At 53.5% G+C, this 26,016-nt stretch overlaps 2 protein-coding genes across 4 annotated transcripts in view; one reads left to right on the top strand and one right to left on the bottom strand.

Moving 5' to 3' along the window:
- Positions 1–541: 541 nt before the first annotated feature.
- Positions 542–8,327, top strand: BLCAP (BLCAP apoptosis inducing factor). The gene is made up of 2 exons (XM_066561506.1): positions 542–727; positions 6,719–8,327. The coding sequence occupies exon 2, from the start codon at positions 6,804–6,806 to the stop codon at positions 7,065–7,067; it is 264 nt and encodes an 87-aa protein (XP_066417603.1). The 5' UTR covers positions 542–727; positions 6,719–6,803; the 3' UTR covers positions 7,068–8,327.
- Positions 8,328–11,689: 3,362 nt separating this feature from the next.
- Positions 11,690–26,016, bottom strand: part of SRC (SRC proto-oncogene, non-receptor tyrosine kinase) — a 28,800-nt gene continuing 14,473 nt past the window's right edge. For 2 of the 3 annotated variants that reach the window (XM_066561376.1, XM_066561378.1), the window contains exons 2-13: positions 23,933–24,182; positions 23,241–23,340; positions 22,762–22,779; positions 19,371–19,469; positions 18,513–18,616; positions 17,225–17,374; positions 16,805–16,960; positions 16,463–16,642; positions 16,305–16,381; positions 15,777–15,930; positions 15,533–15,664; positions 11,690–14,930 (exon numbers count right to left, since the gene is read on the bottom strand). In XM_066561376.1, the coding sequence (XP_066417473.1) occupies positions 14,722–14,930; positions 15,533–15,664; positions 15,777–15,930; positions 16,305–16,381; positions 16,463–16,642; positions 16,805–16,960; positions 17,225–17,374; positions 18,513–18,616; positions 19,371–19,469; positions 22,762–22,779; positions 23,241–23,340; positions 23,933–24,173 (1,620 nt within the window). In that variant the 5' untranslated portion in view covers positions 24,174–24,182 and the 3' untranslated portion in view covers positions 11,690–14,721. The remainder of the gene's footprint in view (positions 14,931–15,532; positions 15,665–15,776; positions 15,931–16,304; positions 16,382–16,462; positions 16,643–16,804; positions 16,961–17,224; positions 17,375–18,512; positions 18,617–19,370; positions 19,470–22,761; positions 22,780–23,240; positions 23,341–23,932; positions 24,183–26,016) is intronic. The other variant, XM_066561379.1, reaches the window with a different exon arrangement.

Below are 26,016 nucleotides of genomic sequence, written 5' to 3'. Positions count from 1 at the left end.
GCGTGCAAACACAATGGAATAATAACCACAGAATATTCTGAGTTGGAAGGGACCCCTCAGGATCCTCGAGTCTAGCTCCTGGCCCTGCCCAGGACACCCCAGGAATCCACCCTGTGCCTAAGAGCGGTGTCCAAACGCTTCAAGAACTCAGACAGGCTCAGGGCTGTGACCACTGCCCTGGGGAGCCTGTTCAGTGCCCGACCACCCTCAGGGTGAAAATCCTTTTCTAATACCCAACCTAACCCTGCCCTGACCCAGCTTCAGGCCATTCCCTCGGCTCCTGTCACTGCTCATGAGAGCCAAGAGACCGGAGCTGCCCCTCCTGAGGAAGCTGTAAGCAGCGCTGAGCTCTCCCCCTCGGCCTCCTCTTCCCCAGACGGAACAGCCCAAGCGTGGCTCATTACAAGCACCCACAAACACGAAAATCTTTTCACAAAACACGAATCCAGCCCGGGCCGGCTCCCAGCGCCGCCCTGCCGTGCGCAGGCGCAGCGCCGTCGGCGCAGGCGCAGCAGCCGCCGCGCGGGGCTGCCCCGACCCGCCTGAGGAGCGGCTGCTGCCCGCGCCCCCGCCCCGCCGGCCGAGCAGCGGCAGCAGCAGCGCCCCGCGGCCGGCAGCGCTCCCGGGGACAGCAGCGCTCCCGGGGACAGCCGCCCGGCCGCCTGGGGAGGCCTGGCAGGCCTCTCCCTCCTTCCTCAGGGCGGCCCCGGGATGGCGGCGTGAGGCGGTGAGTACGGGCCGGGGCCCAGCGGCGGGGCTGGCGGAGCGGGGCAGCGCTGCGAGCTCCGGCGGTCGGCCGGGGGAAAGGGGGAAGGTTTGCCCCCGCCGAGGAGCCCCGCGCTCGTAGCCCTGAGTGCGCCGGGATGGGAAAGGCTTCAACCGACCCCGAGCTCGGTGCCAGCATGGAAATAACAGCGCTGTGTGTGCCCTCCCTCCTTTCCTGCTGCTCTCGGCCGCGAACCTCTCTGGCTCTCGTTAGCGCCTTCTGAAAGGAAAGCCGGGCCCGTTTCTCCCCAGGGCAGCACAATGCTCTGATAAGCTTTTGTCCAGGCAGCTGGACGGGATGGGCCCTGTGGTTTCCTTCCAACCCGGGTTATTCTGTGATAATCTGTGAATACAGACTGTTGTGCCCAGCCAGGCGCCCTCCCCGAGCACCCATACGTGCTTTGAGCCAGCTACAAAGTGAGTTTACAAGCGGTTCTGTCATAGGAACATTGCTCATGATATCCCAGACATGCAAGTGCAAGAGAAGAGGAAAAACAAGCTCTTAAATGCAGCTCACAGCATGCTGAACTCTCTCATACTTCCTTGGTACCGAAACATTTCAATGGACCTTGCAAGTACTGTCATACTGTCATAGTGCAGTAACCTTTGTCTTCTCAAACTGCAGGAGGTCATAACTCTTCATAGCTCTTCATAACTCTTTCCTAATCTGAGATGCAGAAATTCGCCCTTATCAGGCTCTCTTTGGACCTCTGAAGCCTGCTGAAGGCACAGAAGGTAGAGAAGAGGTCCAAATTAAAACTGCTTTTCTCAGGGAACTTGGAATGGGCCTGGAAGCTGTGATCTGTGGCAGTTAGACAAAGGCAGAAGGTGGGAATGAGGACCTCTGAATTGGTACAACTGGAAGTAGTAATACTTCAGATGACAGCTGTGACTGCTGGCATCTCTTCCCATCACAGAGCTGGCTGACTTAAGAGCTTCTGCTCCTCTGATTCCTGATGATTTCCAGGCCCATTCTAAGCTCTCTGAGAAAAACAATTAGTTTTAGTTTGGATGTCTCCTCTGCCTTCCTGCTCATGGGTGGAGAAGGATTCACCCTGGTGCTGTGAGGGCATTGCAGATGGAGTGGGTGCTGCCTCTGGACAAAAGCTCATCCATCCCCATCAGGAATGAAGCTCAGAGGGCAGCTTTGGAAGTGGTGACAAGAGTGGCTCAACAGAGAGCCTCCACTTTTCACCAAGTGGGTTGCTTTGGCTTGTGTCTAGCTTGAGAAATCAGAATACTAACCCCAAGGCTTGGTTAGTAAAGGATTTGTTGCTCTTTTTGGAAGCTGTTGTGAATTATATTGCACCATTTCTGACTCCACTCAAAGTGTCCAAGGCATGATCCAAGACTAGGGTAAGGCCTTTGCCAAAAAGTATAGACTCACTCTTTCCAGCTGAGTCATACCAGCAGATAAAGCTATTTAAAAAATTGAAATAATAGTGGCAAGACTAAAAAAAACCCCAGAGAAGTTAATCCCTGCTGCAAATAGGTCTTAAAGTTTGAGCAGTTATGGTTCTTGGGTTTACGACAGAAGGTTGGCATCTGGGGAGCTGGTCTGCTGTTGCTTTTTTTAGCTGAACTCTTCAAACTTGTCACTTGATAGTTCTTCAGCTCTCTTTTTGTCCCAGGGCTTTAGCTGTTGTGTATTTTTCAGCAGCTGTTTTGGGTGCTGTGTGATATTTGAGTTGGTTTTGAGCACACGCTGGCAGTGTGAAGCACTGCCCACTCACATCAGTTAGTATTTGTGACAGGGTTTTTGAGTAAAACAATTTTAAGCAGACAGGTGAGCATTGTAGGTAAGAAACACATCCCTGAGCCTTCCTCTTCAGTTTATGTGCACTGGATGACTTAAAAGACTTTTATCTAACCAGTGTGGCTTTTCATCACAAGCAGAGACTTCAGCTTTTGGGAAAGGGGGAGGATGATACCAGCACGCCCCAATAAAAAGGTTACTCAGTGTTTTATTGCAGACCTTTCAGCTCTCAGCCTGGGAGACTCTTTCTGCAGCATCTGCTTGGGGAGTTCTGTGTGGACAGCACTGGCTTAAAGGCTGCCTTTGTAAGGGCTGAACAAGCTTACCCTTGAAGTGCTTAAGGAAGGCTGGCTGATCATTCTCCCCTTGCAGGGTAAATGGACTGTTAAAAAATTCAAATGTTCTTGAGAAAGGTACAGACTTGGTATTGACATAGTGATGTGCCAAACCTGTGGTGTAGGAACACCTCTCAGTGTGTTGATTGCTGAGTTAGTCTGTAGAATATGAAGGAACAGCTTGCTAGCTCCTCAGATGGATTTATTCCAAAACGTGACTGATCCATTGCAAAGCAGTGCTGTGTGCTACTCACCCTAGACCTGTCATAATTGAGATTTTGTTTCTGCTTGGGAAAGGTCTGCTGCTGCCTTTGCACTGGAATTCCAAAATCCTCCGCACAAACACACACCAGTAGGACCTGAATGTTTTTTGGGAGGGAAGATGACAGCAGGGAGGGCTGCAGTGCAATGGAAGCCAGCTAATAAGCATGTGGAAAAGTGCTGGTGCTTGCTTATTAAGGAGGTGTGCAGGGAACCTCCCCTGGCTGCTCCTCTGCCTGCAGGAACTGGCAGAGGAGGCTCTGGCAGCACGTGGAGATCAAACTGGGACACAGTGGGAGCATCACCAGCTCTGCTGCTGAGGGGTCTGAAGTGAGTTCAAGTGGCTCCAAGAGCTGTGGAGGGATGAAAGGAGGAAGTGGGAAGGAGCTGTCAGGTAAACATGAGTGGCCACCAAATCAGGTGACATGAGGAGCAGCACAGGGGCAGGTTTGGGGATAGTGGGACACGGGGCTGGCTGAGGCAAGAGGTGAGTCAGGCAGGGGAGAACAAGAGCAGCTGGCTGAGGGAAAACAGGATGCAGTTATGAAACCAGTCCTGTTGGGTGACAGGTTATTATTTGCTCTGGAACATGGTAATCTTTGGCTTGGGTTGTGAGAAGGGGACAAAGACAACAAAGTAGGAATCTTTAATTTGCAAATTTCACCTTGCTTGAGAAACCAGGCAAAACCAAATATTGTTGTGGCTTCCAGAAGGATCTTGCTGTCCTGGGCATGAAGGAGAATGTTCCCTGCTCAGTGAAGAGCTGATAGCAGGAGGTGCTGTTTCTCTTGGATCAATAGAGTGTAAAGAGAACTCAGTCTCAGTGCCAGCTGTACAGAGAATCTCTAGTGAAGAGCACATATCTTACTGGTGGAAAGTCCCTTGAGGGAGACAGAACTGTAGTTGCTCCTGTAGTAAGTACTTGGTCTTACTTTTAGTACAGGATCAGCTGTGGGATACAGCAGAGGGTCCTCAGCCTTTAACTGGTTGGTAGTGAAGGGACTCCTGAGAATAAAAGCAAACTGGCTACAGATACAAAGAGCAGCTGTTTGAATGGCTGCATTTGGCAGAAATCCAAGAGGTTTTGCAGGTTGAAAGGCATTGGCATTGAAACTTCATAGTAAGAATAACTGCTATTAAATGGTTCTTTATTCTGCAGTGTTTGCATTGATTGCTACAAGCAACGGGTTCTTGCAGGAAGTACTAATATTTAAAAATGAGTAACTTGTTGTGAGGTGGCTTTGTGTTTGTAGGAGCTGCTTAAGTAAAGCTTAGACACTTAAAATCAACTCAGTATTTAGAGTGTTATTGTTAAGAGCATTGTAGGACTGAGGAGGCCAGACCATGAAGTACAAAGTGTAGCTACAACACAAATTATAATTATTTTCTAACTGTAGTCTTAAAGTTTGGGGCTAAAGGCTCAATAGTGAGATATGACCCTATTAAAGCTGAGAGATTTGTGACATTAGTTCTGAAAAATTCTAGTTCTTTGTTTCAGCCTTTTGCTACTTAACAGACACATTCTCTACCCATTATTTTACTCTAGAGACAGAAAACCCAAAGCAAAGTAGGCACTTTAAACTAAAGTTTTGAGAACAGCTGACACAAATTGCCACAGAAGTCAAGCTGATGCAACTTAGGGCTGGATCTGGCAAAAACAAAAGATGGTGTTTAGGCACTGATTTTTAATGCTTGGTGTTTGAAGCACTTGTGAGAAAAAATGCAGGAAACTTCAAGAAGGGAACATTTCAGGAGGATTAAAGCAGCTGCAGATCATTGATTTAGTGCAACTTTGCTGCATTCAATGCAGTCTGAACTGAAAACTTGGGTGATGGGGTTTAATTACCTTCCTGTTCAAATATTTGTTGTTAGATTTTTTTTCTCTCCATTCTTCCCCTTGGAAAAAAGTTCTGTAGTACTTCTGTGGTATTGTTTACTCCAGAGACATCTGAGCAATTCACAAAGGCAAGCAGAGAGCATGTTTTGTTATGAAATGAGTAATAGCTAATTGCACTTTACAGATGGGGGAAAAGGCTTGGGATTAGACTTGCCCTTAAAGGTGCAAGTGAGTGACCTGCCTAAAACAGGACTAACATTGGGAGCTTTATTCCTGTGACTTGGCTTTATCTGTATTGCAGCATAAAATAACTTTTTCCTTACTCTTTGGCTACTGAGCTGCAGCTTAGTTTTACTAATGGAACTCCAGCTGCTCTCTCTGCTGGAGAGCACTCCCTTGCAGGAGCACCAGCACAATGTCCTTTCCCCACATAATGTTTGTGCTGGTGGAGATGTTGGCCTGCATTTTCTTACTAACATTAAAGTACAATAGATGGTGCTGCTCAGGATGGCAGCATTTCCTGCTGCTGACAGCAGAGCCCATTGCTACCTGCGAGACAAGTCTGACCTCAGAGCTCTTTTGGAAGAGAACCTCCTGTGGTTTTCTCTTGGCTTTTCTCTGCAATCCCTCATTCTCCCTCCCTTTGCCAGGAAATCCCTTCTCCTGCCAACAGGAGCCAGTGGAATGTGCTGTTTGTTTACATTCTCACTCCTTCATCCTACTAACCTTCCCACCCCCCAGCTGTAATCCTGACAGGCTCGGCTGAGCCCTTCATGCTTCTGAGGGAGCACTGCTCCACTGAGTGATTGCAGACACAAGGCTTTGTGCAAGGAGCTGTCCCCACCAGCTCTTGGTGGGGGTGAGGCATTTATTGTTTTTAAAGCCATTTGAAATTCTTGAAGGGGTTTGTAGTGCTTCAAAGGAAAAAACCAAAAGCACACACTTAATGTCATTGAGGGGGTTGCTGAAGGTAGGAGCAGGTTTTCTGGACTTGCAGCATGCTGCCATCCCTGCCTAGGAAAGCCCTTAAAGCCCAGTTTCCAAAGGGTTTTATAATAATCCAAGTGAGGAAATCCTGTGTTTACAGCACTTAATGGAAATTGCCATTCTGAGCCTGTCCCCCCGTTTGATCTATTCACATACTTCATCTTATCTGACTTTAGCTGTTTGGCAAGGATTATAAATCTTTAAGCTGGGACTCTCCTCCCCTTTGTTTTGCAGCCTGGACACTGCTAGGGCTTTCCTGGGTACCTTGATGTGTAGCTGGGTCTGGTGCTGTCCTGCTGGAACACTTCATTGTTTGTGTGCTGAACAATTCCTTACAATAATGCTTCCTTAACACTTCTCTGTAGCACCAAATAATGATTACCCTTCAATTGCATTTCTTTATATCATCACTCAAGCCTTTGGACTGTCTTGGATCAATGTGTGTAGGGAAGGCTGTGACAGCTTGTTTCCCATTTCCACCTCTCCCTTTCTGTACCTGCACTGTGCTAAAAGGGTCTCACTTGTTAGCCTGGATAAAGGCCTGAGTAACAGAGCACACAGGATGCATTTCTATACCAGCATTAGCTGATCCTGTCCCCAGCTGAGTGGTTCAGAAAGCAGGAAGCTTTCCACCAGCTCCAAGACACACCAGAATTTAGTACTGGGAGTTCAACCATCAGCATATGATGCTTGGGAGTAAATGAAGCTTTAGAAGAATGTCAGTTGATTTTTTTCCCTTCATTTCTCTGAGAGTCTGACATTTCCTCCTCCCTACAGAGCAGCCTGCCCTCCGGAGGAGTTGCTGGAGCCTGTTCTGGAGCACATCTGACTGCTACTGCCAGCGAGGCCCCAGCCAGCCACCATGTACTGCCTTCAGTGGTTGCTACCTGTCCTGCTCATACCCAAGCCCCTCAACCCAGCCTTGTGGTTCAGTCACTCAATGTTCATGGGATTCTACCTGCTCAGTTTTCTCCTGGAACGGAAACCTTGCACAATTTGTGCCTTGGTCTTCCTGGCAGCTCTATTCCTCATCTGCTACAGCTGCTGGGGGAACTGCTTCTTGTATCATTGCACAGGATCCCAGTTACCAGAATCAGCTCACGATCCCAGCATAGTGGGCACCTAGAAAATCATAATCTTCCAGTCTGCTGAGGGCTCTTGTTTTGCTTTTTAAAAAAGGGGTGGGGCTGGGGAGGAGGGGGGTGTTGGGTGTGGGACTGGAGTAAGGACAACCTATTTCCTGTAACTGTGCGTGGACTGGAGTGGCAAATTCTTCCCACTCTGCCTGTGAAATCGACTCGTTTACTGTGTGAACTCTGGCAGTACCACCTGCTTTTTTAGGAGCAGAAGTCTTTCTTTTTCTTTCCCGTATCACCGGGAGCAGACACCAGCCCTCTCAACTGAGAACTGCTGGAAGCCTGAGCTGCTGGCCCTGCCCAGCTGGGAGTGCTGGAGTTGTGTGTCACTTGTCTGCATTAGGCCATGATGGTCTAACTCAGGGCTCTTGGCCCACTGATCCTGCTTGAATAGCTGCAAGATTCTCTCAGTCTCTCTTTGTGGGGAGCCAGCCTTCCCACCTTGCTGATCAAGGGCGAGTGCAACAGCTCACAAATGGACTTGGCCAAAAGCTGCTGGAGCCAGAGGCAGTTGAGTCATCTCCTCCTGCTCAGCCTGCCAAAGAGATGTGTGCACTGCCCGAGTGCTTTCTGAACTCTTTGCTCCGAGATCCCAGCCTGAAAGCCTCACTTATGCTGCTGCTTTTATAAAGCCTGACAGGCAGTAGAGACTCTCTCTTCCCCTCCTCCTCCATGTCCTGGTTTTACCAAGGTATTGACCATTGGGAGAAAGAACCAGCATGCTGCAAGACACAGGGTTTTGGAAGCCACTGTGAACTTTACCCTACAGAACTCATGCTAGCCCTGAAGGCTGGGTGTGGGCAGGGCAGGAGAGGATCCATGAGGTGGAGGCATGGCTTGAAGCAGTAAATGCTTCAGCCATTTTCAGAGATAATGGTTTTGGGCCAGAGGTGACAGAAGGTGCTGGTGCTACTGACTAGAGAAGGGCAGAGGCTGGAAAAATGCCTGGTGTCTCCAACTTCCCTGGCAGAAGGATGGCAAGAATCCAAGGTGATGGTGGTCAGGCCTACAGGTTGGTTTGTGAGAAGCCTTAGAGGTTGGCACAAAACACTTACCTCTAAACTTTGAAGGTTTCCCTCCCCTTTGCCATCTGTTTGTCTTTCCTTCAGTCGTCTGGTGCAGGAGAGCAGCAGAAGTGGCTGTTGCTGTCCTGAGGCAGTTCAAGCTATGAGGTTGTGAAACTTCCAGAGTATTGTTTATTCATTGCACAGCTGTTCAAAATGTTTAATAAAGCTTTATAAACTTTGGTCTATGGCCTCCTGCCCAGCATGATGCATTGGCTGCTCATTGTGGATGCCTTAGCCCAGCAATCACGTGTCCCTGCATCGTTCCTGTTCCCAGCACAGCAACCCCCAGCAGTCCCCAGCAAGAGGCAGAGCCTGTTTGCCCTGTAGCTCCCAGTGCTGACTCTTCTTGACTGTTTGGGCTGACTGGGAGCCAGACTGGCAATTTCCTAAACAGCCTCATCTCACAACCAGAAGCACTTCTGTGTCCTGTATGTCTCTGCACTTACATGACAGATTCTCCTTTTTCTTGCTGCTTAGGAAATTAAAGCCTGAGCTGTGTCCTGGAAGCCACTAATCCCCAGCAACAGTAAAAGTGTCTGCTGGGTGCCCACGTGGTGTAAGCCCATGCCATGACACCACATCACCCCAGCCTGTTCCTCTGCTCAGGGCAGCCCAGCTGCCACCAGCCATCCAGGGGGACACATGTGCTGCTGTGAGCCCTTCCCCAGCCTTGGCCATGCAGACTATGGGGTCCAACAGCACCCAGAAGCACCTGAGAGTGTTAAAGGGTGTGGAGCTGAAACAGGCTTGGCTTTATCCCTTCTCTGAAGACCAGGTCCAAGTTAGAAAGAGTTCAGGACATATTTATTGTTTACATGACTAAAGAAAAGCATGTGCCACATCAAAAATAGATGTGACAGCTCTGTCACCTGTCAGGCTGAGGGAAGTCCCAGTAGCTGTCACATCAACTCAGGCATAAATAACAAATGGAAAGGAGAGGGGAGGGCACCCATTGCAAGCTGTGGCACAGCTGTGCTCTGAGCAACTTGTAAGTTTTAATGTATTTAAGCTAATGCACTGTGTTCTGTCAAGAGAACATTTCTGTTGCTCACTAGCCGAGTTGCACTTCACAGCAATTTAAATAAATGGTAGCCACCAAGCCAGACTGTGCTTTGGATGAGAGCAAGGCCTGGCTTTGTGTGTGGGGTTCAAGACAAGGTACAGCTGCAGGCTCCTGCCTTGTATGAAACCCAGCTCAAAAAAAAGCACTTCAAAAGAGGGAGGCTGCAGGACAGCTTTCAGTGGGGTAAGAAGCTTCCCACCCCTACTGCAGAGAAGGAGCACTCTTTGATGTGCACACAGCACTCTCCAGCACACTCTCTTACCCTCCCTTAGGGCCTGAGATACCATCTTCATTGTAAAGATAGAAAAGTAAAGCAACTTCGTCATGGTCAGACAGAAAGCCTCGGGCAGAAGGAGGAACCCAACCAAGTCTCACATCCCATGCTAATGCCTGCTTCATCCTTCTCCATAAAGAGACTGTGAAAAACCTGCCTGTGACTGCAGAACAGGTCAAACCCGATGGCTTCTGAAAAGCAGCATCACAGCTGCCCTGCCCGTGCACCACAGATGGGGCTAAGCCTGGACAGACACGGCCAGAGTGCTCAGCCAGGCGTTTGGCAGCTCCATGGGAAATGCTCACACGAGATGTCCTGCCCTCCTCTGCCAGAACACTGCGGTGGCTCTGTCCCTGGGCATCCTGGGGCACCTTGGGGGCTCTGTGTGGGGACACACAGCTGGGCAGCTGCACCAGTGGCTCAAAGCAGTGGGATTTAGAACACAACCACTGCTGTGCTGGCCCCACTGAGCCTGGGCACTGCCCACAAGTGTCACTTGACACTTTGGCACAGACTGAGTGTCATCACCTTGCTGAATTACAGAGTGTCCATCTGCCTGATGCTCCCTGGATACAGGAGCTGGAGCCTTAAGCTGTTCCTTTGTCTTTCCGTATGAGGGAGAGATCATTTTCTTTTCTAGGTCACATAACAGATCAGTGACACAGCAGGGTCAATAAAGGAAAAAAAAACCAAAACAAAAGCCAGGTTCCAGTCCTTAGAGATGCAGCTTGGCTCAGGCAGTCCTTGGACTCGTGAGTAGACCCTTAGGGCCCAGGGGCTTTTCATACTCCTCCTCAACCCTTCTCAGGGAGAGGGAACACCCCCAGGATGAGCAGCTGGAATACCACAAGGCTTACCTTTTTCTTTAAGCTTTAGATCTGGCTGATATCTGTCTTAGTGCATCATCTTAGGGTCTGATACTTGGCAGCTGAGCTCCCCAGCAGTGCTCGGGGTGCAGGTAGGAGTCAGGCTGCTCTCCCAGCACCTGCCTCTCAGCCACGGATCTTGCTGGGTGATCAGTGCCCCCTGCATGGATTCTCTTCCTGCTCACCCTGAGACAAACCCACAGCATGGCCTTACAAACAGCAGCTGCCAGAGAAAGAGGCTGATCCCATGGAGGAGCCATTCGGGCTGGAAGCACCCACCAGTGGCTCAGGGAGGCAGCCAAGTCTGGAGGCACAGTCCCACTGACAATAGCATCAGCCTTGTCCCCTCATGCTGTCACCCAGGCTGGTCCAGCCAATCTCCTGAGCCAGGCAGACACAAACATCACTCAGGGTCACAGGTAGCCCTGCCCTGCAGCTTTTCTCTGCCACCAGGTGGTTTCCCAGCCGTGGGAGGTAAGCTACAGTCAGGTAAGGACTTCAGCCCTCCCCCCAGAGCCTGAAGATTACCCCTTGGCAAGAGGGCTTTGCTACTCTTCCAGCAAAGGCAAATCCTCTGGTAGTAGGGCAGGGAAGGACAGATGGCTCAGGTGCCACCCAGACCTGCTGCTGGAGGGGATGAGATCCAAGTGACAACAGGCTATGTCCTCTGAGGGAGCACATGCTGGCAGCCTCCTGTCCACCCCTTGTTACCAGTGAGTAACAGGCACCGTGGGAGCTCTGGTGGCACTGCCAGCAAAACCTGAGAGCCTGACACAGGGGGACAGTCCTGCTGTGAAGCAACCCTTTACTACAGCACCCTGCTCCTGCCCCAGGAGACCTTCTGCTGCATTAGGCTGTGGGAGAGACCCCAGCCCTCAGCACAACTCGGGATTTGCAGTTCAGGGCTGACCCTGTGTACTCAAAAGCATTTATCCTGTGGGAGCCAGGATCCACGTTCTTGGGGAGTGCTACCACTGAGCTTTGGGTAAGTGAAGGGGATGCTCAAGTCAAACAACAACTCATCCTCACCATTTTAGAGCCCATTGCCAACACAAACTGCACAGCACAGGACCCCCTTCTCCTCACTAGAGCTGCTCAGGGGCAGCCACAGCCCCACCCCAATGCCCTCTTAAAATGCTTCAGCTGCCACTGAGGCTGAGGACAACACAGGGAGAGGAGGAAGCACAGTGCCTTAGGCAGGGCTTGGAAGTACTGAATCCAGTCCCCTCATCCCCTGCACACAAATCACCTCAGTTCCCTGCACCTTCCCAGAGGTCAGGCTGACAGCAACACCCTGGCCTGCCCCAGCAACCATCTCCTCATACAAAAGCTACACTTCTGTTTTGTGAGGTCTGTTTGTATTTAATTATCAAATAGCAAAGTATTTACATCAACGTTAGAGTTTCAAAGCATCTCCACCCCCCCACCACCCAAAAAGCTGGACCTTTTCAGGTTTTTTTCCAAAGTTATATTATTATCCAAAAAAAAAAAAGAAAAAAAAAAGCTAAATATTTTACTGAGACACCAAAAAAGGCAAGTGAGGAAGTGAGGGGAGCTGGGGAGAGAGACACAGATCCACACATTCTCTGCATAGTCAGTTGGAGATCTTACAAAAGACTGTGTAAAAAATGGTAACAGCAGAGGAGAATGACTTGTAGGGTTTTATGGGCCCCAGGAAGTCAAAGAGCATCCTTAGGTGCAGGCTCCCCTCTGGAGTTTATTGGCTTAAAAAGTAAATTGGCAGACAGAATGATGGAGGGGAAGCTCTGCATTCCCAGGTCATGCTGGCTGTGGTGGTGAGTCTGGTGACACCTGGTCCCACCACAAGCACTGCACAGACACATGCATGGACACACGGACATGTGGACACACAGCCTCATGGAGAAGGGCTTCTCTTACTGCCCTCTGCCCTGAAGTGTCCCCAGCACATCTCCTTCACCAGATCTTGCTGAAAGCCTGAGGGAATTCAGCCATGCTGGGCACCTGCTGCCTTCTGGGCAGAGCCAGAGGCTGCACTGGCCTTCCTGCCCTGCTGCACCCAAGGCCCTGCACGTGCCAGACAACCAAAGGCCAGACCTTAACACGTGTGCTTGCCTTCTCTCTTCCCAGCTTCCAGACCAAATCTGCCTTCCACATGTTACAGCTGTAAAAGGTTTCTCCCAGGGATAGGGATTTGTGTAATTCAGGCAGAGCTATGGCACAAGCCACCCCTTGGAACAGCCACCATGGGACAGGGTATCTGTGGCAGCTGCCCATCCCAAAAGGCTGCAAACATGGGAAGACCCAGAACACTGAGGTTTGGGGAGTCCCTGCCCAAAAGCAGAAATGCTAACACAGCAAACCTGCTAGGAAAGGAAGGGGGGGAGAAAAGGCTCCAACTCCCAAAATCATTAAAAAAAATTCATTATCCAGCTAGCATGTCCTCTCCATACTGCTGAAGAGCCTGTTCAAACTGATTTTAAAAGCTTTACTATTAAAAAAGGAGCCACCAAACAACCATGTACTTGGTTCATAAATAAGTGGCTGGGTCAAACCACACCAGGGCACTGTGGGAGTGAGTGAGTGAGTGAGTGAGTGAGTGAGTGAGTGAGTGAGTGAGTGGCAGTGACTTGCCTGGGTCCTGCTCTGGTGGAGACCTGGGGCACGGGCTTTGGCCACCTCCTGCCCATGCTTGGCTCCCACCCAGCTTTTGTAGGACACTGGCACCATGGCAGGGGCTGGTGAGGGGTGGGTTGGGTCTGCTGCCTGCCAGGAGGCTATGCCAGAGGCAAACACAATCCCAAAGGTGCTGGGGAGGCACAGAAAGCCTGAGGATTGAGGACACAGCCACTGGCTCCCCTCTCCAGGTCCCTCCCTCCAGCACCCCTGCCCCACAGCATCCCCCAATTCCCCAACCCTTTGTGCTCCAGGAGAGCATCTGAAGACCCCCAGGTCTCTCTGAGCAAGCGTCTCTGGGACCCAGGAGGTGAAGGAGTGAGGCTTTGTGAACCACCATGGTGAAGGCTTTCCAGCAGGGTACAGCCACAGGACAGGGAAAACTGACACATGCAATGAAGTCAAGGTCTGGGACGGTGCAGGGACCACTCAAGGGTTATGTACAAGCAGGTGCTGGGTGGGAGAGGGCAGGGGATGAGCCTTGCCTTGCCTACACAGGGATCAGCCCCACAGGGTGAGTGTGGGACAAAGCTGGGCAGGAATACCCACAGCTGAGACATGGCTGAGGCCTTTGGTAGCGAGCAGAGGGGAGATGAGGATGCAAATGTGGCACAGCACTTCCAGATGGGGGGGATGTGGCTGGGGATGCTGCATGGGGACTGCTGCCGGGAAGCTGAGACACAGTGGGTAGAGGGAAGGCAGCTAAAAACATACCAGGTGGACAAAACCATCTGTGAAAGTCGAGTACTTCCTCCAAAACATTCCCACACCCAGAACACGACGTGGGTCATGCACCCAAGCACCACAGTGGCACTGGATTTGGTGGCAGGGCCAGCCCAGGGGACTCTGCTGGTGGGAAAGCTGGTGGCAGAGCTGGGGAGGTGGCTGGGGGGTACTTCCCAAGGGTCTGGCTGGAAGACCTGGAGCATGTGGAGGGGCAAAGCACAGCAGGGTGAGGGCTCTGCTGGTATCCCCAGTCCTGCTCCCCAGAGAGGCAAGATGTGTCCCTTGGGGGAACAGACATAGCTGGAAGATTTGATCGTGTGCTTGGGTGCTCCAATGGGACAGTGCTGCTCACCAGAGCCTGGAGCTGTCACATTTCACAGTCCCAGAACCCACCAGCCCTTAAGGTCATGGTGAGGCCAGAGGGACAACCAGAGTTCTGCTGTCATCCCATGCCACCACCACCCTGGCACATCACCCCATTCAAGCCAGCCTGGAATTGTGACATCCCTGTGGTAAAACATCTCTGCCAGCACCCTCAGGAGAGTGGGAGCCAAGAGGGAGGTGGTCGGGAGGGTCAAGGAGCAGGGAAATTTGTGCTGATTTAGAAAGGAGTTGCAGGAGACTGGGACTGTGTGTCTGAGGTGGGGTGATGCTGTCCCTCAAATCCTCCTGACTCACCCTAGAGCTGTGAGGGGGAAAGTCTCCCAAAACCCAAGTCTCTTGGCAGGAGATGCTCTGCTTGCCCTCCTGAGCTGGCTCTCTTGGTGCCCACAGGCTCCTCTCGCCAGCAGAACAGCGCCGCTTCGTTAAACACGGGCCACAAGTCTTAATGAGCGGTGGGGGAACCCAGGGGCTCCCCTGGCTGCATCTGGACACAGTGCCCTGTCCTGCTCCAGGGCTGCTCCACAAACACAGCCCCTCGCTGGGGAGGCCAACCCTCGGCGCCCCGCGCTGGGGACAGCAGTGTCCCTGGTGCCAGCAGGAGCCCCGTGTCTATAGGTTCTCTCCAGGCTGGTACTGGGGCTCTGTTGAGGTGAAGTAGTCCTCCAGGAAAGCCTGCAGGTACTCGAAGGTGGGTCTCTCCTCCGGGTCCTTCCGCCAGCACTGGCACATGAGGTCGTGCAGGGACTCGGGGCACTCGGGCGGGCAGGGCATGCGGTACCCCCGCTCCACCTGGTCCAGCACCTCCCTGTTCACCATCCCTGTGTGCAGCCAGAGGAGACATGGCACTGGTCAGAGCCAGGCCTGCACCCTGCCTGTCCCTGAGCAGAGCCAGGCCTGCACCCTGCCTGTCCCTGAGCAGAGCCAGGCCTGCACCCTCCCTGCCCCTGAGCAGAGCCAGGCCTGCACCCTGCCTGTCCCTGAGCAGAGCCAGGCCTGCACCCTGCCTGTCCCTGAGCAGAGCCAGGCCTGCACCCTCCCTGCCCCTGAGCAGAGCCAGGCCTGCACCCTGCCTGTCCCTGAGCAGAGCCAGGCCTGCACCCTCCCTGCCCCTGAGCAGAGCCAGGCCTGCACCCTGCCTGTCCCTGAGGGACACCAAGGGTGCTGTGCCAGGACCCGCCTTAGGGGAATCCCAGTGACCCAAGGAGAGAGGGACCCCTGGTATAGCAGTACTTGTCCCTGTCACCTTGCTCAGGGACTAGAGCAGGATAGGGTGGCTGGGATGCTGCATCCTGGCCAATATCTGCTCACCCCAGGATCCAACCTGGGAAGAGGCAGCTCAGGGGCAAGCACTGGGCATGGACAGCTGGTGTTGGGCACCACAGTGGGGATCGGGCCTCTGCCAGCAAGTGCCAGCCCTCACCTGGGTATGGCACTCTGCCCTTGGTGGTCAGCTCGGTCAAGAGGATGCCAAAGGACCAGACATCTGACTTGATGGTAAACCTTCCATACAGAGCTGCTTCAGGGGCCGTCCACTTGATGGGGAACTTTGCACCTGGATGGAGAGGCAGAGTGAGGGGGTGCCTCCAGGGCCCCCCTTCTGGCTCCAGGCAAACACACCGTGGGACCAGTGGCCATTGCTCTGGCCAGCAGCCCTGGGCACGCACCTTGCCGAGCCGTGTACTCGTTGTCCTCGATGAGTCGTGCCAAGCCAAAATCAGCCACTTTGCACACCAGGTTCTCCCCCACCAGGATGTTGGCTGCCCGTAGGTCCCGGTGGACATAGTTCATCCTCTCCACATAGGCCATGCCAGATGCAATCTGTGGGGAGCAGCACGTGGGGCACTGTGGCTGACAGGATGGCACGAGGGTCCCCGGGGGAGAGCCTGCCACCACTGAGGGGAACAGGCCTGCAGTGGGACCCAGCTGAGGTGTGGGGAACACCAGCTGCTCAAGGAATGCCATGCAGACTTGGGTTTGCTGGCCAGGGAGAGCTGGCAGCAACAGGAGCAGGCAAAATGATGGTTCAGGAGTGCCACCCTGCTCTGGGCTGAGACCCAACACTGGCATCCACCCAAGTGAGGCTGCAGAGCACCCCACTGCCTGACTAGTGACAGCCACCACAGCCCAGTGAGGGGCTCAGGCAACCAGTGTCCCCTCAAGGAATGAGGGAGGCCAGGGATATGGAAACCCACCTGAGCAGCCATATCCACGAGCTGAGGCAGCCGCAGGTACTTGCCCATCTCACCCTTCAGGAAGTCCAGGAGGCTCCCTGTGAGGAAGACCATGGTGAGACCAGTCCAGAGGAGCAGGGCCCTTCAGCTGTCCCCCCCAGTGTCCCTCCCCTGCTCACCCTTGCTCATGTACTCAGTGACAATGTAAATGGGCTCCTCTGACACCACAGCGTAGAGCTGAACCAGCTTCTCATGTCGGAGCTTCTTCATCACCTGGGCCTCCTGCAGGAAGGCCTCTGGGGACATGGTGCCAGGCTTCAGTGTCTTGATGGCCACCCGGGTGGTGCCATTCCAGGTCCCTGTGGCACAGGACACACTACTCAGGACACACGTACGGGGCAGGGGGCTGTGTCCCTCCTGTGCTCCCCCACCCCACCACCAGCTCCAGGCATCTGCCAGTGGCTGGGGACAGGATGCAGGTGGTGACAGGGAGGGGACAGCAGGGTGGGAACGGTCCTTACCCATCCACACCTCTCCGAAGCAGCCCTGTCCCAGCTTGACCTCCAGCCGCAGCGACTCCCGGGGGATTTCCCAGGCATCCTTGGCAAGGCCTTGGGTCTGGGGCTTGGACGTGGGGCAGATGTTGGTGAGACGGTGGCACAGGCCATCAGCATGTTCTGGCACGGGAAGGGACAGCAGCAGGGTGACACCTGGGTACTTAGGCATGCGATGTCTTTACCCCACAGCTTTCCTGTAAACACCCTGGGGACCCAAATCCTCACCCTCTGCCCTGAACCCAGCTTTTCACCACAGTTCCACACAGCTGCTTTGGTGTCCCCCGGTGCAGCAGTGACTTCCCAGCAGCACCCACCCTGCAGCAAGGGCAGGGACAGCACCCAGGGTGCCCCCCAGAGCCCAGGGGGACCCACATGGCTACCCACTGGAGTAGTAGGCCACCAGCTGCTGCAGGCTGTTGAACTGGGTGCGGGAGGTGATGTAGAAGCCGCCGCTGTCCAGCTTGCGGATCTTGTAGTGCTTCACGTTGAGCCCCTTGGCGTTGTCAAAGTCAGACACAGAGAGGCAGTAGGCACCTGTGGGCACAACAGAGGGGCTGCAGGGGATGTGCCATGGGTGGGTGCTCCCCATGGGGTCCCACTGCAGGGCTGGGCATGGAGGTGCTGCCTTCACCCAAAAGCACAGGATGGGGAGCAGCTCCTGGCTGCACCAGCTGGCACCAGGTGCCAGGGAGGAATGGCACACATCCCCCAGCTACAGCCATGCCACACCATCACAACCTCCAGCTGCCCTCTGCTTGCACAGCAGCTCTACCAGCAGCCATCCTATGGGATGTGCTAACAAGGGGAGCGGAGCAGGCAGAGCCAGGCTGGGGGGAGCTGCTGACCAACAGCTCCTCAGTGTCTCAGAGAGGAGCTAAGGGGCTGGTGGGCCCAGTTCCCTCCTGCACAAGTCCCACCATAGGCTTCAGGAGCCTGGGTGTGCTCTGCCCACATGAGAACAATGTGGTGTTGCTGGGGCCACAGATAGCAGAGGGCAAGATTTATGCTGCTGCTTGAAGAAGCTGCTTCCATCAGAATAAAACAAATAGTGATAAGTTCAAGGCATAAAACCAGAAAGGAACATCAAAGAGCTTTTCCCAAAGGTGCATTTGGAGCCAAACTAAATCAGGTAAGAAACATCCTCAGGCAGTCAAACCTCAAAGATCACAACTCGCACTTTCAGAAGTGTCAGACTTGAAAGGACTAAAGTTCATCATTCCCTCAGCCTGGCTGCCCAGGCAGCATGTGTTCAAGATTCTGTCACTATACAGGGACCAGGAGAAAACAAAAAAAAAATCTAGTTGGGGGTGTACAAAATCCCAGCCAAATTAACCAACAACAAAACAACAAAACAGGAAAAGAGACCATCCTGCCTGGTGGTCTTGCCAGAGTTGGTGAGACCCCTGGCTTCCACCCTGCCATAAGCTGAACCACCTCTGAGAAGGGCATTCACTGGGTGGGCAGAGGTGGGAGAGAAGTGGCCACATCCCTCCAGCCCATGGGCTCAGTGGTGTAACAGTGCCTTTGGCACAGGCATGTCACTGGTGATGTGATGGCCACATCAGCATTGGCTCCCTGGAGACCAGCAGCAGACACTGAGGGGACTCAGGGTACCCCCACACCCCCCAGAGAGGGTCTCCTCCAGGCCAGCAACCCCCCCAGCCCTGCTCACCTTTCGTGGTCTCGCTTTCCCGGACCAGGAAGGTCCCTCGGGGGTTTTCAGGGTTGAGCAGCAGCCGCTCGGACTCCCGGCGAGTGATCTTCCCAAAATACCACCTGCAGGACAAAGGCAGGGGCTCAGCCCCTGGCACCACCCCCCTCCACTGCCTGCCCAAGCAGGGGGCTCAGCCCTGGCCCTCCCACTGCAGGTTTGGGAGAGCAGGGGCTGTGTCTGGGCTCGGGCACCTCGGTGTGTGTCACATCCCCATACAGCCTGGGCTGGGCATCGCCTCCCTGCCAGAGGGGCTGGAACCTTCCTGCCACACCTTCAACTAGACCAGGTTACTCAAAGCCCCATCCAAACTGGCCTTGAACACTGCCAGGGATGGGGCAGCCACACTGGGCAGCCTGTGCCAGTGTCTCACCATCCAATGGGTAAAGAGTTTTTTCCTAACATCTAATCTAAATCTCCCCTCTTCTAGTTTAAAAACATTCCCCCTTATCCTTTCACAGGCCTCTCTGCCTGTGTAAAACACCTCACTCTTTTTTAGAATGCCCTTTAAGTTCTGGAAGGCTGCAATGAGATCTCCCTGGAGCCTTCTCTTCTCCAGGCTCTCCACAAAAACCAGAGCAAAAGCATCCACAGCCCTGCTATGCCACCACTCACCCCTCCACCATGCAAGCACGCTGCAGCACTGCACTATGGCCTTAAAGAGAGGCTGGTTTGCACATTCACAGGGGAAAACTAACAAAAAGGAAAAACCCAGAGGACTTGGAGGCTTCTCCCAGGAGCAGGGCAGGGGTGGAGGGGGAGTGCTCAGGGTGTGTTTGCTATCACTTGTCTATAAACTGTCTAAAAGATGGCAATTACTCTTCAGCCTGGATGGAGTCTGAGGGCGCGACATAGTTACTGGGGATGTAGCCCGTCTGTCCTGTAGTGAGGGAATGAGCCAGCCACCAGTCACCTTCCCTGCAAGAGAACCAAAACACACTCAGTGTGGAGCCAGGAGCCCCCCAGCCAGCCCCTCACCCGCCCACAGGCATTGGGGCAGGATGAGCCAGCACAGAGCCCCACTGGGAAAAGGTGCAGCCCCACAGCCCCCAGCCCCACAGCCAGAGCCCAGCCAGGAGAGCTCCTGCTGCCAGCCCCTGCCCCTGGCTCTGTTTGGGTGAGCTCTCGCTCCTGGGGCCATCCATCCACATATGGAATGCTTTAAACCCGAATCAGACAGGGCAGCCAGCAAGCCAAAACACCTTTAGAGCCACCTGAATGGGAAGGGTATCTGGCTGGAGGCTGGGGGCCACTCGGGGTCCTGGCAGCAGGGAGCAGCAGGCAAGGGGAGGGACAGGAAACGTGGAGAAGCAACAGAATGATGGCAGCAATTGAAAAAGGAACCAGGAAAACCCAAGGGAGTTAGTTAAACACAGGCTGCAGAAAAGCAGCAGGACAGGGCTGAGGTTTGTGGTCTGTGGTGTCCAGCCTGGATGCAGCAGGATCTGTCCAGCCCGGGTGTCCCATTCACAGCCCCTGCAAGGCTGCAGCCCGACCCTGAGCCTCCTGCTGCCCCAGCAAGGGCTGTGCCTGCACAGCCACGAGTGAGGCTCCTTGTCCCTAAAAACCTGCAGCTGAGCCCCAGCCAGCCCTCCTGCCCCGGGCACAGTGGCCCCAGGCATGTCCCCAGGAGCTGGAGGGTGCTCTGCCCTCCTTCCCACCGGCTCCTGCTCCGGACGGGGCTGGAAAGGACAACAAATAGAGAACAACAAGAGCACGGCAGGAGGTGGCTTCCCCTTCCTGTGGACAGCAGGGCTTTTCCTCCCACCACCTGCATCTTCTTGCCCATCAAAGACAGCCTCTGAATTCATCCTGACCACAAGGGAGATGAGGCTACGGGAAAAGTGCAGATTCGTGGGAACAGCCCCGTAAGGATACAAGAACTTGGCAGGATAACCTCCACAAACAAGCTACAGAAAAACACCAATAACCTCAGCCACCACTACAAGGATCACCAGACCACATCCAGACCCATCCCTGACCCTGCAGACGTGTAAACCTCCATCCTTGCTTCAGACTCACCAGCTGCTTGTGATCTGTGCTTTTCCCAGCTAAACCAGTGATGCTTCAAAGCACTGGAATAACCCAGACATGCCCCCAGCTCCCTGTGATGGTGTCACTTGGTGGGGATGGTGGGGACCTTCCAGGCATCTCTTCCTACTCACAGAGCTGGGCTCTGCCCCTGGAACAGCCTCACAGCAGCCCTGGATGACATTTTAGCTTCTTCCAGCCCCAGCACATCTTGTGGCAGGCAGCTTGTGCCCCTCAGCCAGGGCTGTTCCCCAAGTCACCTTTACTGAGGTGGCTCTGAAGGGGACAGGAGGCTGGTTGGGCTCCTTTCCCACAGGACCATAGTAAACATCTGCTTGAAAAATGCCCAGCTTTTGACTTGTGGCTTTATTCCAGCTTGGGCTGCAAGGCTACGAGCTGGGAATTCAGCAAAACAAACTATTCCAAAAATGTCTCAGTGGGGAAAAAAATAATAATAATCATCATCATCAAAACAAAGCATTTCAACAATTCCCTGCACAATCTTACCCAAAATATCCCACCACATCCCAGCTGGCTGCCTGCTGGCTGGGAGGAGACTTCTTCCCTCTGGAAATGGTACCACAAGAGCCTTTCTGCACTGGGTGGATTGGTAGGATGACCCAGAGCAGGGAGGTGAGCGATGTGGAGGCTTCTCATCTCTCCCTGAGCAACCCCAGCCCTGTCAGAGCAGCCAAAACCTGCTGCTACCCTGCAAAGCCACCCTGGCCACTGTGCCCAGCACCTGCCAGCCCTTCCTGGACTGAACCCAAGTGCTCTCCCTGCAGCTCCAGGGCACTGCCTGTCCTGCCAGGCAGACCAGAGGAAGGGGACATCACACATCTGTCTGTGGCTGTCCCCAGAGTGCAGCAGCCTGAGCTGTTCCCAGACTGTGTGAGCATCTCTGGGAGGTCATTGAGAAGAGTGATTCACCCCTGAGCACTGAACAAACTCCCAACTTCCTCCACCACCTCTCTCCCTGTGGACATCTCACCCACACAGGCACTGGGAAGGTTGGCAGCCACATCCTGTATCTTCCACCAAAGGACTGTGTCACCAAAAAAAGCCCTTTTGCTCCCCAGGGTGATGCAGAGGCCATGACAGACTGAGCCTTCCCTGTGACTGAGCCTTGGACAAATAGCAGTAAAGGGGAAAAAAAGTGTGGAAACCCCAGAACTGATAAAAGGTGAAAAGAAAAACCCCTCATATATGGCCTGATCTGGACCCCCACGGGCAAAGCTCACTTTGCAACAGCCAGAGAGCAGAACTCAAGCATGGGGCTCACACACTGCTGAGACTGAAAGTAAGAAGCACCAAAACTCCCAAATTCAGGCTTTTCCTGCAATGTTGAAACGCTGCACATCCCAGACTTCATAGATGAAACAAATCATTAATAAACAGCACTGGAACAACGAGAACAAGGATCAGACTGAAAACATGTTTGTGCCACACTGCCCAAGCACTGCAGGAGAAATCTCACTCCTGGGATGTTCCCTTGTCTTTCCACCCTTTGACTTTGCTGTTTTGGGTGCCCAGGTTGGAAGGCAGCAGTGGAGGGGGAGCAGGAGCTGCAGACCCTCAGGACCCTGTGGCAGCTCCATAGCTGGGGACATTGGGGACATTGGCTCTGCCAGCCAGGCTCTGGACTGTGTGCGCCTCCTGACACGACAGAGCACACATGGGGTTAATACAGGATCATTTTCAGGAGCATCTTCCAGCTGGCCATGCTGCCCTGCACGTGATGGATGTGCTGTGGTACCCAGGATGGGGAGCAAACCAGGGGGTCAGACCCCTGAGGAAATACTTGAATCACCACTTGAGAGCCACTCATAAATATAAAAGTAAAATTAAATAATGCAAAAGAAAAATGCAAAGGGCAGGGGGGAGTGAAGAGCCAGCTGGAAAGAGAGTGCAGAGGGGAGCCACACATGGACAAGGAAAGGGGATGGGTTCCAAGCTCCCAGGTGCAGACACAGCTCTGGATGGAACATTTTCCCAGCATGGGAAGGGACTCCCTGCTCTGTTCTGGTCACTCAAAGAGGACAAATGCAACCAACCACAAAACCATCTGGAAACCATCTCCTCCCAGCCCTGCTCCATCCAACCTGCCCTCAAGTGGGCAGCAGACAGGCTTTGATCATTTAGGTCATTTATAATAACAGTAAGAATGTGCAATACACACCTGACATCCACTTTTCTCCTAAACGACAGCATGGAGGGAGAGAAAGAAGAGTCAAGAGAGAAGCTGAGACCAGAGGCAGCACACAAGCACAGGGAAAAGCACCCATGAAGCTGAGGGAGGTGTCCAGGCTAACAAGAGGCAGCTGAGCATGGATGGGGACAGGACTAGTCAGGATTGTGTTGGAGGGCACAGAATGGCTCTGTGGTGGCACAGAATGGCCAGCAAAGAGAGGACATGGCTTGGTGACAAGGCTGTGAGGCCACAGTGACCAGCAGCAGGGTGAGGAGGATGAGGAAGCAGGCAAATGACTGCTTTCAGTGTCAGTGTCCTTGGACAAGTCACCGTGTCCATGTGCATTTTGGCACATCCCTCTGAGCACCCACCCCTGGGGCAGCTGGTCCTGCCAGGCTGGGCTGGGGTTCCACAGGAGGGGCAGAAGTGACAGCTCACCCCGTGGGCTTGGCTGCAGGGACACTCACGTGTTGTTGACGATTTGCAGGCGCTCTCCTTTCTTGAAGGACAGGTCTGTTTCCGTGCGGGACTCGTAGTCGTAGAGGGCTACGAAGGTGGTGACTCCCCCTGTGACAAAGAGCACTCAGGAGGGGCACAGCCACAGGGACACTCCCTCCCACCATTCTCCCACTGGCTGATAACACAGAGCTGCTTCTCCCCTAAGCCCAGAGTCCCTCAAAAACCCCAAACCCCAAGAAGCTGGACACAAACCTATAGGAATGTGCCCCCTGTTGACGGAGTGACAAAAATATCCTTTGTCCCCTTAAAAACGAAATAAGCCCAGAAGTTTCACTCCTCAATTAGGTGAAAAGACATCTCATAGAACCTTGGGGAGTTCACCTCAAACTTAATGACAGCTAATTGGACAGAAGCCAAAAAGTCCCACCTAAGCAATTTACTAGAAAAAGAAGAGAACAAAGAAAATAATGACTTTTGTGAGGTGTTTTAGCAGGGGCAAGGACGTCTTGCACCTGGCTCGGTTTTTCTCAGTAAAGAGTTTTGTTATTTTGCCTTTTATTAAAACCTTTTTGTTTCCAACACTACCACAGAAGCCACCCTGCTGATTTTATGCCTTCTAAGGTAGCTGAGCTGGCTCGAGGAGCCCCACATTTCACAAACCCACCCGGACCCCACCCTGGCGAGCCCCAGCCCCACGGACCAGCCAGCGCCCCGGCGCGCTGCGGCGAGGTGACGGTGTCCGAGGTGTTGAAGCCCCCAAAGAGCTTGGATTCAGCAGCCATGGTGCCGAAGGAGCGGCTGGGGGTGCGGTGGGCGTCGGGGGCAGCCGCCTTGCTGGGTGTCTGCGAGGCTGGGAAACCCCCATGGTGGGTGTTCTCCGTGGGCTCCAGGCTGCGCCGCCGCTGGCTGGGGTCTTTGGGCTTGCTCTTGCTGCTCCCCATGGTCCCGGGCTGGAGGACACACAGAGGGCTTCTATTATTATCATCATCATCATCATTATTATTATTGTAATTATTATTGTTAAGAAGAAGAAGTTGTTTCCCAGGGCTCGAGTGACAGATGCCTGCCCACCAGGAAACGAAACAACCTCTGGAGTCAGTTCAAGCAGCAGCTGCTGGGCAGTCTGGCCATGCTGCCCTTGCCCTGGGATACCATTGCCCCTCATTAACATGGAGACACCTCCTGTGTGGCTGCAGCAGGCAGTGAAACAGCCAGGACATGGTTTGGGAGCAGACGGAAGCATGCTGAGCTGTGGGAGTGCAGAGCAAAGATGCTGAGTGTGGAATCTGGACCTGTGCTGAGACTGTGGCAGCTCTGGGGCCAGGCATCTGCCATGGGACACAGCTCAGTCCCCACGTGTTTCCTCCTACACATGAGTTTCTACCAGGATGGGGATTTAGTACTGAAGATGGACCTTTGAAGTCCAAAGCATGCAGCCAACAGGATAAAAGTTTAAATCAGGAGCAGTTTCAGGCAGTTTGCAGCTAAGGACCAAGGGATCTCGCTTTTATATACAGTGAAATAGTTTATATATAGCCTTCCTTTCCACTCAAGACCACACTCTATAAATACCTTCAAGGTAATGACATAAATGAAGGCAGGGAATTATTTGCAGTCTCTAAAGATGGCAGGATACCCAGCAGTGTCCTGAAGCTATGGCAGGAAATATTTAGGCTAGATCACGCATGGCAGGAGGGAAAAGGGAGGTGGAGACAAGCAGGGAGGAGAGTATCTCTGATAAGAAAACAAGCAGAGAAGCAGCAGAGGAGGCAGCTGCTGCCCACAGGGTGCAGACCTGGATGCAGTGAGACTTTGGGAGGGCTCAGCCTCATCCAGCAGAGGGTTTTGAGCCCAGCTCTGGAGAGAAGCTCGGGCTGAGCCCCCAGAGCCATGTGCAGCCCCAGCAGCCTGCACAGCCCCAGTGTCACTGGGGCAAAGCCTTGGCTCTTGCTGTGGGAAAGCTGAGGGGTGCCAGGCACAAGCTGCTCCCTGTCCCCCTCAGCTCCCCTCCCACAGCAAGGGTTTGACTGATGATCAGGGCTCATTTCCCAAAAGACACAATTTCCATCTACTGCTTTCCAGCTCCCACACTGCACAGAGGACCAGCAGTGTCCTTGTGTGACCCGTGCCGGCAGGCTCAGATCCTGCCATGGTTTGGGAAATGTAATAAACTGGGGATTTTTGTGCTGGGTATGACTCCAGCAGCCACTCCAGCAGAGTGGGCAGCAGAGCTGTCCTTCCCCCTGTGGATGCAGGTGATGAAGAGGGGCTATGCCTCTATCTGCCACAGGACTCAGTCCACCCATACCTGTGCCAGGCTTTGGGGGTCTCAGAGCAAATAAAGGTCAAATAAAAGCTTTGGATTTGCAAATGGTCACTTCTGGCAATCCAGAGGCAGATCCTGCAGCCAAGGAGAAGGAGTTTGTCCCATAAATGCACTTTAAAAGCCTGTTGCAGTAGGGGAGAGCAAGACCTGAGGAGTGATGACAAGGAGCCCCCACCTCCCTGTCCCCAGCCAGCCCCTTGCTCACCTCTGCCCGGGGCTCTGGCACCCGCTGGGGCTCCCGGGATGCCAGTGGCAGTGCAGGGAGAAAAGTGGGAGCATGGCAGGGCTGTGACCGTGTGGCTTGTGACTCCCCACGGGACAGTGAGCAAGAGCAGAGCTGCTCAGAGTTTCCCCTGGAACCAGCACTTCCCCAGGCAGGAAAACACCCCAGCCAGGGTGGTGGATTTAGCAGCACTCTGGGGACACAAGTGTCCCCCAAGCACATTTTCTTAGCCTGG

This window comes from Molothrus aeneus, chromosome 17, assembly GCF_037042795.1.
Source record: "Molothrus aeneus isolate 106 chromosome 17, BPBGC_Maene_1.0, whole genome shotgun sequence".
Classification (NCBI taxonomy): Eukaryota; Metazoa; Chordata; class Aves; order Passeriformes; family Icteridae; genus Molothrus; species Molothrus aeneus.
Note: the sequence above shows the minus strand (reverse complement) of the source record. Positions and strands in the feature narration are given on the sequence as shown.